The sequence below is a fragment of the Myotis daubentonii genome, chromosome 16, assembly GCF_963259705.1.
Source record: "Myotis daubentonii chromosome 16, mMyoDau2.1, whole genome shotgun sequence".
Taxonomy (NCBI): domain Eukaryota; kingdom Metazoa; phylum Chordata; class Mammalia; order Chiroptera; family Vespertilionidae; genus Myotis; species Myotis daubentonii.
Window position 1 is genome coordinate 50,062,212 of NC_081855.1, and position 14,289 is coordinate 50,076,500.

At 48.1% G+C, this 14,289-nt stretch overlaps 1 protein-coding gene across 1 annotated transcript; it reads right to left on the bottom strand.

Moving 5' to 3' along the window:
* Nucleotides 1–5,074: 5,074 nt before the first annotated feature.
* LOC132219000 (keratin, type I cuticular Ha8-like) lies at nt 5,075–9,264 on the bottom strand. Its single transcript, XM_059670986.1, has 7 exons — nt 8,590–9,264; nt 8,321–8,403; nt 7,358–7,514; nt 6,807–6,968; nt 6,592–6,717; nt 5,885–6,105; nt 5,075–5,491 (listed from the first exon to the last, which is right to left on the bottom strand). The coding sequence occupies exons 1-7, from the start codon at nt 9,079–9,081 to the stop codon at nt 5,410–5,412; spliced, it is 1,323 nt and encodes a 440-aa protein (XP_059526969.1). The 5' UTR covers nt 9,082–9,264; the 3' UTR covers nt 5,075–5,409.
* Nucleotides 9,265–14,289: the final 5,025 nt, after the last annotated feature.

The following is a 14,289-nucleotide window of genomic DNA, read 5'->3' on the forward strand; positions in this document are numbered from 1 at the left end:
TCTGGAGAGACCAGAAAAAGACTTCACAGAATAGGTAGCATCTAAAATGTGTTTGAATGATGGTTTCCATGAGGGACTGGGGAAGAGAGTATCTCTCATAGAAAACAGAATGAACAGAATCAAACGTGTTTGGGAAGTGGGAAAAAATCTAACTGTGTTGGCACTTACATGCCCCTCCTGGAAAGTTGTGTTTAGTCCAGATTATGGGAGCCTTGAATGCCAGGACCATCCCATGTATAGTCTTCAGGTAAAGGCAAATCAAAGATAAAATCTGCCCCTGGTAGCTGTCTTTCCTCAACTCTGAGGAAAAATAGCCAAAATCCTTGTGAAGGAAAGTAACAGAAAAGAGAAGGAAGTTTCCTTCTGTAGGCCAGAACAATGAAAGAAAAACCTAAATTCTAAATTGACTTTGGTGTTTGAAAACTAAATAACACACTTTAATAACCCAAGGGACATAGGTGAAATCAAATGAGAAATGAAAGTATTTTGAACTGAATTAAAATGAAAATACAACATATCAAACTGATTTTGGCAATTAAGACTTTCCGTGTGCAAGTGTGAAGCCGATGAGCAGTTTTGGAAGTGGGGAAACACTTGGGAATGAAACTGGGTAATTTGTGATTCCCAGGAAATAAAATCATGTTCCTGTGTTTTGGAGCCTGCCGTCTAATTAAGGCAGGCAGTGATTTCTACTTTAGGGTGTCTGTTCTCAGGCACCTCCCATCCTTTCTGGGCATTTTTCCTCGTCAGACACTCTCACCCACTGACTCCCTCCTCGCCTTATTTTAAAAGATACCCACTCAAGAACTTTGATGTTTCACCTTTTGAAACTTCTTGCATTTCTTTGAAACGCGCCTACCTTGATTGCCCATTACTTAGGAGACTCTAGAACAAAATTTAAATTTCCTTAATCTTCAGACACATTCAGCTCATCAGAAGTTTGTGGCCAGTCGTTTAATAAGCCCTGGAAAAGGGCAGCCAGCCAGCTTCAAGACTATGCTAACGAAGACGCTACTTTGACCCCATTCTTAAGATGAATGAATGCACCTGCACCGGGAGTGCCCTTGAGGCAGCAGCACATGTCATAGCTGGCTCAAAAACATCAAATATCTAGCCAAAAGGGATCTCAAAGTCCACTAGTCTTGGACCCTGTGGCATTGAATCCCTTCTGATAACCTCCCTCTAACTAGGTGCCCAGACCACCATGTTCCGAGATGACTCATCCCTGGCCAACTTGGCCCTTGTGGTTCCCAGTACCCCAGGCTTTGTACAAGACAGTGGAATCAAGAGATAAGTAACAGCTAGCTTTGCCTTAGAAGACTTTCCACATCAGGATTGTTAGAAAGTTCTTTATGCAGAGACAGATCTACCTCCCTGCTAGTTCTACCTATTGTTTCCATTTGTTCTTTTATTCGTGCATTCAACAAATATTTATTGAGTTCCTACCTGTGTAAGCAGGCACAGGCGTTGGATGCTGGTGATACATTAGCAAGTAAGTCAGAGTTTGCTCTTTAGTTTCCTTTCTCATTCTACCCATGGGGTCCCAGAGAGGAAAAATCCAGTCATTCTGCCCTGTAGCAGACCTTCAGCTCTTTAAGACTGCTGTGTGAGTTCTCATTCCTGGTTCTTCATTTAACATGGTTCCAAGTCCCCTTGCTTGCCATCCTGAGTATAATCCCTCTGAATACATTCCTCATAGTTCCTATCACCCTTAAGTGGGGGCCTTAGAAGTGAATTTCTGATGAGTTTGGATTAAGAGGCTGCCAGTAGATGTGTGCAGATGTGGACACTATTTCCAAAGCAGGGTTTACCACCAGCGGTGACCTTGTCCTGGTGACCCACTCCAATATTCACGAGCTCTTGCCATAGCAATGCCCTCTCAAGGCACTAAGGGGCCTACAGAGATGAATTAGAGAAATCCCACTTCTCAAAAAAACTGAGAGCAGTAGAGATAGACCATGCAACTCAAAGGAAGGAGAGGCCACAGAGCCTTAGAGATGTAGAGTATCAAAGAGACGATCTTAAGCTTGAAAGATGGACAGGAGGAGGCTCTTACCAGAGTCCGGGTAGCACATGATGGAAACCCACTCCAGCCACTAGCAGTGCCAATAGTAAGGGAGGGATGGAGGACAGAGATGTCCCAAAAGGACTCTCTAAGGCTGAGTGATTGGCTGTATATGGGGGGGAGGGGAAAGAGACACCAAAATGTTCTTGAGGTCACCCTGGGAGTGTAATGCGATCAGAAGGGAAGCTGGGAAGTCAAGACAAAGAGCTGCTAAAGGGAGAGAAGTGGAATTAAGTTTGGAGAGCGTGACATGTAGTGAGTGGGACTGGCCACCAGGGGGTCAGGGATAAGTGCCTGGAGCCTGGGCTGTTGGGACTGACTGAGAAGCCCTCCTGAGCTGCTAAGGTTTCTTACGCCTGAAGGCAGGTAGGGAGGTTGAGGCAGCCCAAGGCTCAGACCTGACTGGCAGCCCTGCTTCTCAATGGGAGAATGACCCTAGAGGGGAGTGGCATTTGGAATCTCTAAAACAGTGGCAGGGAAGATATTTTGAATAGAGTGAGTGTCGTCTGAAAGCAAGCAAAACCTGGATTCTAAATGAGCTGTCTTTTAATCAAAATGAGTTTGGTATTTATATTTTTGAAAGTTAATACAACATTAAATGAGAAGGTGAGGGTTTTTTTTTAATATTCATTAAATGAAAAGCCATGGATGAGGGAAAGGTTGGGAAATACTGAAATGATGAAAAAAGACAAAAATGATTCAACAAGATGAGCTCGTGAAGGTGATTGTGAGTGGTCCTGAGAGGGACACATTGATTCTGTTCTTGGGAAGAGCAAAGGAAGATGAGGGGGAGAGGATGAGGCAGGGCCTTGGGTATCACACAGGGTGGACCACAGAAAACCTAGTATCTACATTTCAAATGCTTGTATTCTGGAGAGCCCATCATTCCACTTTGATTTCCTTGGCTTCCTGGTGTGGGCAGTGGGGGGTGCAGAAGTGTGGGCCCCTTCCCAACGCTCCTTGGCCCACAGCCAGCCACCTACTCCTTCCCACTCTTCTGGGACTTGAGGAAAATGGCATTTGGAGTTGGAAAAAAGATGGTGGGTGGGAGGGCCTGAGGAGACCCGACTGGAAAGAACTATTACCAACCAGCACATCAGGAGTGCAGGGCTGGTTGACTGAAGACCAGTGGGGTTAGCGGTAGGTGGCTTCAAACTGGCTCTGGTCTCAAGCCAAGGCAGCCAGAGTCTCAGGGGGAGGAAAATAATCAATCTGGCTGAAATTATTGTGACCAAAGCAAAAGCAGATGCCACATTCAGGGCCAATCAGTGGGGGGGATCCTGATGCAGCCAGGCCACAGAGGGGAAGATGACATGCAGAGGGGAGAATCACCCTGAGGAAGAGAAGTGCTTGGATTTGGTACCAGAAGGGAACCTCGAGCCCTCAGGCTGCAGTAATGACTGAGCAAGACCTTTATCCAAGTGCCCAGGGCCAGCCACCTGCCGGCCTCCCCTAACCTGCAGTCCCTTCCAGGTCTGAGTAGCCTTTCTTGTAGGCCTAGAAGCCATGGGGGTCCCACAATTAGAGTGCATTCGGGGTGTGACCTGGCCAGAGAATGGGGGACAGACCAGATGTCCATGGCCCTGGCACAGGAAGGGGTCCTGGCCACTGCTTAAAACATGTGACTCTTGTGGGGGGTCACTTAAGAGAAGGAAGCCCCAAAGAGCCCAGTGGACATTATTGTCCTCAGACAGCCCAAAGAATGCTTTGTAAAACATTTGGTTAGGCCACTTGGAGTGGGAAATTGAGCTCCAATAACAACAGTCGATGGTTTTCATGATTGTTTATAAGTGGATGGGAGTATGGACAACCCTTTGGGAAACCAGCATGGGAATACGTGGTTCCTGGTGCTGCTGACTGGCTCTGCTACCACCTCATTACCTCCTCTTTCTCTCAATGAAGAAAAGACTATCCCTGCTGGTTCCCAGGAAGCCCCATAAACCAGTATTCATTGAGTGCTTTCTACTAGTATATGCTGGGAGCATTACCTGGATTATCCCTTACCAATGGTGAGAGGGAAGTACATTCTTCTAATTTTATGAATAGGTCTCAAGAGGGTGTAGTGACCTGGCCAACGTCACTCAGCTGGTGTTGCAGAGGTGGGATTTAAGCCCAGGTCTGCCCGAATCTGGAACATGTGCTCTAGCCACCATACTACACTACCATGAAGAAGGATCAACTTTGCACTGGTCTTTGGACTAGGGTACATGGGTGAGCTGAGATCTGGGCACACTCAGCGCTTGCCAAAAGCGAAATTGACTCCTCAGCAGGGAAGGGGCACAGCCTCTTCACTGCTGCTGCCCAAATGCTCTTCCACCAAGTCTGGCTGTGGACCACCTGGGCCTGTATCAGAGTCCCATCTAGGAGGCTGGCAGGCATTTGGAGCATTTGTGGCAACCATAGTCCTCACACCAGCACTTGGAAGGTGGCAGCAGAGGAGACAAGCACATCGGTGGCAGCGTCTCTCTAGAGAAAACCACATCCCAGAAGTGGGCCAAGACCAAGACAGCTGTCCCCAGGGCCCAAGCTGGGCCTCCATGTCTAACAGCAGGAGGAAATGCCCTGCCTCCACGAAGGGGCCAGTTTGAGAGAAAAACATGGCAACTTGGCCAGGGCAGTTCTCAATATGACCTCCCTTTGACTGGGTTGGAACTCGAATTTGTGTGATTTTGCTCTGGAACAAAATACCAAGAGGCCAAAGATGCCAAAAAGCACAGTAGGGACATGTTAGTTCTGAGCTGTTCTGAAGGAATTCAAACTTGGCAACCAATACTGCTTCCTTTCACCCATCTGTAAGGATCTACGGGCAAGGTAAAGACATGTCTAGGGTCAGCTAAGGATCTTCATCCCAAGGCTCAGACCCCAGTGCCCCAGAGAGGTCCTGGAAATGACATGTCAGGGCCAATGACCACCCAAGGGCTTGAGGGCCCAGGCTTGAGGGCCCGGTGTCCAGGACACCATATATACTACCAAACACAGGAAGGAGACCACGTGATACAGGAAGGAGGTTTATTGACCATTTATTTAATACAGGAGCCCAATTACATTTTAGAAGATTCTGAAGCATTGGAGTAGAATGAAAATCCCAGAAGAGAGACTAGGGGGGGGGGGGGGGGGGGAACAGTAGTTTCAGTGGAAGACAATGCAATGTTTTTAAAAATCAGCCTAAGGCACAGATAGGAAGCCACTACTTAGAAGTTGTCTGCTGCCCTTTGATTCAGTGAAAATGCCTCCAGTGGGTTTGGTATTTCTAGAGAAAGACTAAGCAAGGTGAGGGCGATCCTAGCCCCAGGACAGGCAGCCCTGACCTCCTGTGTTGGAACTTAGACCTTCAGAGTCGGCTCTCATGAAGACCCACAGGCCGGCGGGGGGCAGCTTGGACGAAGGGTACAGGAGGCAGGTGTAGAGCAGGGATTGCAGGGGAGTCTGCAAGGGAGAGAGAGAGGGGAGAGTTAGACATGGGAAATAAAAAGCTATCTCAGTGCTGGAGACAGAAAAGATCAGACCAAAGTGGTGTAGGAGGGTTTGCCTCAGACAAATCACACAACCCAACAGAACCTCTTCCGTCAGACCCACGTCCACACTCAGCCATATCTTTCCATATCCAGGCGTACCTGGGGCTCGGCTTAGGGACCCGGCTACCATTAGTGATCCATTCTATCAACAGCACGATCTGCACACACCAGCAATGGTGAATGAGTTACTAAGCGAGGCGGGTTCTTTAGGATGAGATCTCCTGCACCAGTACATTGAGTTATCTCAACGGAATCTGACAGTCAGGTATGTGGCCTGGCCAGGAATTGCCTAGATGACACGTACTTGCAGTCCTCACTCTCCAGAAGGTTCCGGTATGTGGCGATCTCACACTCCAGCCGGGCCTTGACATCCAGCAGCACCTGGTACTCCTGGTTCTGCCGCTCCAGGTCAGCCCGGATCTCGGCCAGCTGCTCCTCCACGGTGCTGATCAGGCACTGCATCTGGGCCAGCTCGGTGCCGAAGCGGGCCTCGGCCTCGCACAGGGAGTTCTGCAGACAGTCTTTCTATAATGGGAAATAATGGGGGGGGGAGTCCCAGGGGATGAAAAATTCAGCAGTGAAGATCATGGCTGAATTCACCAGACAGGTGGCAAATTCCAAGAAGTCACAGGGCATTTCTAGAGCTCTGAAGAAATTGCCATCAATGTGACCATGACTTTTTACACACACACAAAAGTCTAACTTGAACTGTCATGTTCCCCCTAAGCCTCCAACACATGACATGAAGGAGACACCCAGCAAAATCTTGTGAAATGAGTGTCTGAACCTCCCCACCTCGTTCTGAAGGCAGTGGAGTTAACGTGTAATAGGAACCATCTTTCTGGGTCGAACTAGTCTTAAAAGCAAGCCTTCTCCACCCAGGAGAGAGGAACCCAAATCAAGCTCAAGCTTAATGTTTATAGAACTGAGTAGGGAGACTTCTCGGATATGCTGGGACCAGGCCGTGGCAGGGGCATTCGCAGTGCCCTGCGGGTGCAGGAGGACCCATACCAGCTGGTGCTGGGCTTGGCGCTCCACCTCCAGGGCGTTCACCGTGCATCTCAGCTCCAAGATCTCCGACTGGCAGCACTGCAGCTCCTCAGAGCAGGACGAGGCCTGCAGGCTGATGCCTTCAGACTGAAGCACAGTGCACAGAGACGTGATCACTGCCCTGCCCAGATGGCAGCCAGGCTCCCCCTGCCCCCTGCTCCGCAGCACCGCCTCACCTGAGCTTCAAACCACTGCTCCACGTCACGCCGGTTGGTCTCCACCATGGTCTCATACTGGCACCGCATCTCCTCCAGCACCCTGCTCAGGTCCACGGTGGGCTCCGTGTCCAGCTCAATCCGGAGCCTGTCTCCCAGCTGGCACTTCAGAATGTTCACTTCCTGCAGGGACAGAAGAACCAACAGAAGAACCCCAAGTGAGAAAAGGGCTTTTGACAGAGCAGAAAGCACCTGAACCGCTCTCCTGACAAGCAGTATGAGGAGTGACTCCACATACACACTGATGTGAAAGGTCTTGTTGCCAGGGCCAATGAGAAGAACCCATGTGGAGACCTTCCTAAACTCATGAGGCAAACCTTTGGAGAAGAAACTCCCATCTGCCACATCCCACAGAGTCAGCTTGACTCAAACCCAGATCAACCCATTATCCTGATGCCAACTGACTCCAATCCTAGAGCCACAGGGTGAGAGGGGCTCCCTTTCCTGCCCACCATGCCCCCTCCCTCCCCCAGGACCACCACCACCATGAGTCTGCAGCCACAGGGCTAGACCTTCTCGTGGTTGCTCTTGAGGCAGAGCTGCTCCTCCTTCAGGGACTCCTGCTGGGCCTCCAGGTCGGCCTTGGCCAGGCTCAGGTCATCCAGGAGCTTGTGCATCCCACACATGTCCGCCTCCACCAGCAGGCGCAGGGAGTGCTCACTCTCGTGCCTTCCATCACAGGAGATGCAAGGTCAACAGATGTCAAGGAAAGCCCCTCTCACCTGATCCCAGTTCCCACCTTGGATCCTCATTTGCTCACCTGATCAACTATCACTGTGTTAGACTCTGTAGCTACAGAGCCCATGGTCATTGACTAGATGGAAACTGAGTCTCAGAAAGAATAGTAGATGTCTAGGATTATATACCTTGATTAATAGTAAATAAGGGACTCAACCTAAGTATTCAAACTTCAAATGTAGTATTCATGCTGCCATAGGAAAAAGAATGGCTTAAATATAAGCCTTCTGGACCTACAGTTTGCTACTTCACCCATTGGATTAATTATTGCTCATTGTTTTTCTCATTCATTCAATTGCAACTCTTAATACAAGAAGCTACAATGACAATTATTCCCACTAATGGATTAGGCCAAGGGTTAGTGAGTCTGTCAGTGACCTATGCACTGAAAGTATATTCTTGGAATGACTTCATTTTGCTTCAGGTTATAACACAAAACCCTCTTTTCTTCTAGATATGGGGAGAATATGACATAGGATCTAACCAATCTAGACCCTACCTCTTTTCTTGTTTGAATGTTTTTGTTCTCTTTCATCCCATATAATGACCATTTCTAATAATAGGTTAAATTATGGTTTGGAGAGGAAGAAAGAGGACACTTATTCATTGATTCATTCATTATTCTCGTCAACAACTATTTTTGAACACCTACTCTGGTGGACCAAGTACTCTGGTGGCCACTTAGAAATAAAACAGAAGAAAGGAGTCACTCTTAGCCTGCTCCTGGCCTTACTTACTTGATCCTAAAGTCATCGGCAGCCAGCTTGGCGTTGTCAATCTGGCTAACCAGCCTGGCATTCTCAGCTTTGCTGCACAGGATCTAAGAAAAACCAGGAAGACCATTCACACACTAACGTCACACTGGGCTCCAGCCCTATGAGTGGTGTCTACCCTCCTGCTCAAGGAAACCCAAGAACCCTAAGCTCTTTGAGCCTTCAGTGGTTTTGCCTGCCATGCCCTCTGCCTCCCTCAGGCCCAGCACACCCCAGGGTACTCCACACCCCACCTTCTGCTGGAGCTCCTCGATGGTCTGGAAGTAGCACTGGTAGTTGGGGCACATGGTGGTCTCATGGCATTTGCTCCACTCTCGGATCTTGGTCTCCAGCTCCGCGTTCTCCTGCTCCAGCTGCCGCACCTTCTGCAGGTAGTTGGCCAGGCGGTCGTTCAGGAACTGCATGGTCACCTTTTCATGGCCGTTCAGGGTGCCTTCACCGTAGGCCCCACAGCTTCCGATGTTGGCAGGAATGTTGCGGGTTCCTGGCAAGGGGCAAGCATTGTGGCAGCTGTTGGGCAGACAGAGATTGGGTCGGCCCAGCGGGGTGGTCCCCACTCGAACTCGGTTGACATGTGCCAGGCTGGCCAGGAGGCCCTGGCAGGCAACCTTTTCCTCTAAGCCAGGGTGGTACCCAATATCACCGGAGGAGGGGCAGACATTTCTTTCTCCAGGATTCTGGGTGCTGCCCAGAGGCTGGCTTGAGGTCATGTAGAAGGAAGTCATGGTGTGGGCTGACGCTACACAGGAGGTTCAGAGCAGCTGGAAAGGCCAAGACACGAGTCTGAGAACCCCCTTCCCTCCTGGGCCTTTTATACCCCATCCCAGGTGGGTGTTGGCTCAGTGCTTTGACCTCACTGCCTTGATTCTCGACCTGTTGTTGTACCGCCATCCTGTTACTCAGCTGTTGAGTTTACCACCAAGAGTTCCTCACCTCATTAAAGGAATGTTGATGATCTGAGGTGCCTCTTGCCTCTTTGATATCAGATTGTCTGTTCATGGAAGGTCAGAGTTTTATATTCCTACTCAGCCACCACCAACAGTTAATGCAGCCTCAGATGTCCTCACTCTGGGCTGGACAGTCTCCCTGTGGATGGGGCCACACTGAAGGGTCTAATCTTTCAGTCAATGATTTGTGTAGCAGGAGAGACAGCAAATCTATAAGATCCAGTGGCTCTCCCACCTGTGGTTGGACTCAACCGAGCTTTCCTTTCAAGAAAAATGCCATTGTATAAAACTAGCAAGTCTACTGATATTTGAATATTGGGTGGTTCTCATTTCTTCTTTTTTCTTTTCTCTTTTAAATTGCGTACTCCCCTGAAGAAGCAACAAAGCATCAATGCACTAGGAAACATTGCTGCTAATTCAGTTTTAGTTGACTAGTCCACATTCGCATTCATTCATTCATTCACTTGTTCAGCATGTTTCCTGAACACCCCCATAACTCAGGTGGTGCGCTGTGTCCAGGACACACAGTGGTCCCTGTTCTTCAGGAGAAAACAGTGTCACTGAAATTGTAGGGTCTTAAACTTGAATGAGAATCATAGATCAGTGAGAGTTAGTGAAAGAAAATTCATCATCCTGACCGCAGGTGTATCTAGAGAGAAACTACTAACAAAAAACAATAATCTGATTTAATCCAGAAAAAAGGTAAATTGGGCAACAGAGCTCAAAGGATGTTGAGACAAAAGTTCAAGAACTAACATTTAGAGAGGATACAGGTAAGCTAGCTATTCTACTGTATTCTTTCCTATTGAGTCCTTCCCACTTGTGAGGTGGCTGTTCTTAGCTTCGATGAGGAAACTAGAATAAAGTTCATTTTTGATTCACAGAGCTGATAAACTGGCAAGGGCTAGATTCCATCTCATATCTGTAGAGCCCATTCTCTCTCAACCTCACCACAACCCCCAAGGGGAACAACCTGTACCGCTTCCCAGGTCATTGCTCGGGAAGGTGTACAAGGCTTAATTATTGGACAGGAAGTTGGAGTGAAAAACAATATTATTGAGGGACCTTGTATTCCGGCACAGAGATACTGAGGCAGGGAGGACAATAAAATGCACATAGAAGAAGTTATACTTAAATATGAGAATCTGTAACATATCTCGGATCCCAAAGAGTTTCATCAAAGCTGAGGGGCCATTGCGACCACATTCTGTGGGGCCAGGCATTGGCCCTCCAAAGTGACCAAGGAAAAGCAGAGGGACCTAAAGACTGAGGAAGATCGAATGGGATGTCCCGAAAAGAGCATAAATAGGTCTCTTCTCCGAGCGAAGTTCAGGAGCAAGGGTCCCCATTGAAACCCAAATGGGAGGCAGTGGGTGTGAGGATTGGTGAGACCTCGATTCTTGGAATTCTCTCAAGAAGAAATAAAACAAAGAGAACTGCAATTCTTCCCCAAAGGAAAACTGCTCTGGGTCAGCTGAGCCTCTCCCAGCTACCCTGAGGTCATCGATGAAGAATTCTCTGCTGAGGCAGTCTTAGAAGACCTCTCCCAGTCAGGTTGTCCTTCAGAGGCCTCGGAGCACAATCTGCATATGTTCATCTTCAAACACCTTTTTGTTTCTCTCTTCCGTGTCATCATAGCATCACTGTAATCCAGAGAATTGGACCATTAAAATGGTTTCCTTTGATTTGCTAAACAGGCTCCATCTTTTGACCCTATCCCCAGGCAGGATTTGTCCCATTGATGAACATCGCAGTTCCTTCCATCTCAGAACACACTTCTAGGCATCAGAGCTGAAGTTTGCATCCCTGGCTGACACCCCTCTCTGAAGCTGGATTTTGTGTCCCCTCTCCCCCTCTCCCCCCATGTGGGCTCTGTAAGGTTTGTGTTGCATAGCAGCATTGATGCTGCCTGCTCCTCTGTAGAGCAGTGGATTCTGCTGCTTCTCTTTTGTTTCAAAGGAACTGGCAGTAAGTGGACAGCGTGAGGCAGGTGTTGAGATACACTCGGCTGTGTAGGTGAGGAGGATCCCATCCTGGACACAGCAGACTGCCCTGTTCACTCCCCTGTGAAAACAGGCCCCAGTGCCTGAGTACAACATATATGAGCCAGGTAACATGAAGGGAGGTGCTGGCGATGAAGAGCCAAGAGAAAGGTAGTCCTGCAGCCCTCCTTCATCCACAGGGGCCACTTCTGTCTTCTCTCTTCAGGGGTAAAATTTTTTGAGCTACCATCTATCTTCAGGGGGCGGTGGGCCACTGGGTACAGAATAGCATCAGTCAATGCCGTGGCGTTGGGGCCATTCTGATGCATCTCTGAGTGAGAGCAAAAGCAGTGGAGTTGGAGCAGCCCACAGGGCTTGGGTCTCACCTGCAGCCACCTTGTCCATTGCAGGGGGGAGACTCTGAAGATACCTAGGCAAACGCGTACTGTCCACAGGCAGCACCCACTGTGTGTTACAGCAGAAGGAAGTTTGCTTCTGGTAAAGATCAGAGTTGGCGGGAGGACACCTGAGGGATCTCTGATTTCAAATTCCGTCTTGAGAGGCTTTGAACTGGAGGAAAATTCACCATTTTCTTTTCTCTTCCATGTGATTTGTTTTAATGGACAGGGCTGTGTTTTTATTGCAGCTAGAGTCATAGTTCATGACTTTGTTTTCTTTTTTTCTTTACTGATTAAGGTATTACATATGTGTCCTTATACCCCATTACCCCCCCCTTCCCACCCCCGCTCGTGCCCTCACCCACCCTAGTGTCTGTGACTATTGGTTATGCTTATATGCATGCATGCAAGTCCTTTGGTTGATCTCTCCCACTTCCCCCCACCCTCCCCTGCCTTCTCTCTGAGGTTTGACTGTCTGATCAGTGCTTCTCTGTCTCTGGATGGGATTTTATACCTGTTACTTGAGCATCTTTAATTTGATTTTAAGGGTTTTTAACATTATTATTCTGCTTTATTTTTGTCCCAGGTCTTCAGTTCATCAGAGACTGATCAATATGAAAATAATTCTCTTCACTCCCCCCCCCCATCCCAGTTCCTTTATCTACATTCTAGCGCAGAACACTTGCTTTAATATTTATCTGCTACTAGAACCCATTACACAGAATTTTAAGGCAGCATAGCAGAGTGGTTAAGGCCAGGAACTAAGGAGCCAGCCTGCTTGGATTCAAATTCTGGTTCTTCCATGTACCAGCTGTATGAACGGGGCCTGGTGACTTGACCTCTCTATGCCGTGGTTTCTGCATGTGAAAAACGAAAGTAGCAATAGCACCCAGGTCATCTATCTGTTTAAGTATTAAAGAAGTTGATATCTATAAATCATCTATAATAATAAAAGGGTAATATGCTAATTAGACCGGACATCCTTCTGGACATCATTCCAGACGTCCTTCTGGATGAAGCCAAGGCCAGAGCAAAGCTGCCCTGGTCCCAGGTGCCGGAGGGAAGCTGGTGCCAGCAGCTGGGGGAAGGAAGGCCTACTCTTGCACGAATTTTTGTGCATCAGGCCTCTAGTTTAAAATAATGTCTGGCAGGAAGCACTAAACAAGTGTTAGCTGTTACTTTTTTTCAGATGGCCTTTAATCATGGTTTAGATGTTCACATCATTTGTAATTCAAAAATGCTTATTAAATTACCATTTTGTACCTATTTAAGTTAGCAAAGATCAAAAAGGGGGGAAATAGGGGACATCTGTAATAGTGTCAACCATAAATTTTTAGAAAGGTTAATGTCACAATGTTGGCACCGTCACATACTATGGCGTCATACAACCTCTTTGCAAGGCAGATCAGAAATGTCTATTAAAAGTACAGCTGCACATACCCTCTGACCCAGTTATTCCACTTCCGGGAATTTATGCTGCAGACACACTTACATGGACACGTGTCCAAGGGTAACAAGGATATTCATAGCAACAGCTTGGGAGTCACAGCAGACCAGGAAGAAACAAAATGCCCACCCACAGGAGCCTGGCTAATGAGTTGTTCATCCATGTAGGAAAAGGCTTACAGCCATTACAAATAATGAGGTAGATCTATAGATGCTGACATAGAAATGACCTACAATATAAGAGTAAATGAAAAAAATAATCCAAGTGCACAGCAAGATACCTAGCATGCTACGTTTTATAATTACCAAAAGGGACATCTATGTAGACATAAATTTATAGCAAGACTGAATCTCAGACCATAAAGTTGGGCGTGAAAAATATATAGCTTTTCTGATACTTTAACTAAATTACACTATTAATCTCCATCTCTCACTACGCCAAAGGGCAGAACCTTCATCTCAGTTATCTTAAGTACCCTTTCCCAAGGGGTGGCCCCAAGTTCCAGAGGCCTCTTTTCCATGGTGTTGGGGCTGAGGAGGAAGGCAGTGGTGTGTCCTCAGCGTTTTCATTCATCCACACTGCAGCCCAGGTGGCCCACCTGGGTCCTTCTGCCTAGAGCTTGGTTGTCAGAACTCCCAGGTGTTGCCAGGTCATCCTCATCCTCATCCACAGTCCCCTGGAGCTCGCAGGACCCCCTCTGTACATCTCTGCTGCTCTCCAACACACGTGATTGCTTTTAGCTGCTATGTCACCCTTGGCCTCAGGATTCTTTGTGAAGGTTCTACTTCCCAGACTCCCCTGGGGTCTTGGTGCCTCTCCAGATTCCAAGTGGAGAAGGGAGAACAGGTCCCCTCTGCTCCTAAATCCCCAAGCCTAACTAGGGTATCTATTATGCCCCTGCCCTTGACTCCCCATCCCAGCCTGGGAGAAGGGGTCAGACCAGCAGAGGACCTACCAGCATCTCAGTTCTCTTCCCTTCCCTGCCTCTTCATCCCCTGATCCCAACATGCCTTCATCTAACCAGAGAGCAGGACACATGCCCTTCCTCGTGTCAGACAAGTCCATGCTCTTGTCCACTCAGGGCTTGGTCTTTGAACCTCAAAAGCCTCTTCCCTTCCTTCTCTATGCCATCCCTTCCCCGAATCATTAAATGTGGCTA

What these genes read in the sequence shown, in the direction of transcription:
- LOC132219000 (XM_059670986.1), bottom strand. Translation starts at nt 9,081, where the DNA reads ATGACTTCCTTCTACATGACCTCAAGCCAGCCTCTGGGCAGCACCCAG. An exon ending in TCGAGGAGCTCCAGCAGAAG is followed by an intron (nt 8,404 to 8,589) that starts GTGGGGTGTGGA and finishes GGTTTTTCTTAG; the next exon opens with ATCCTGTGCAGCAAAGCTGA. An exon ending in AGCAGTGGTTTGAAGCTCAG is followed by an intron (nt 6,718 to 6,806) that starts GTGAGGCGGTGC and finishes ACTGTGCTTCAG; the next exon opens with TCTGAAGGCATCAGCCTGCA.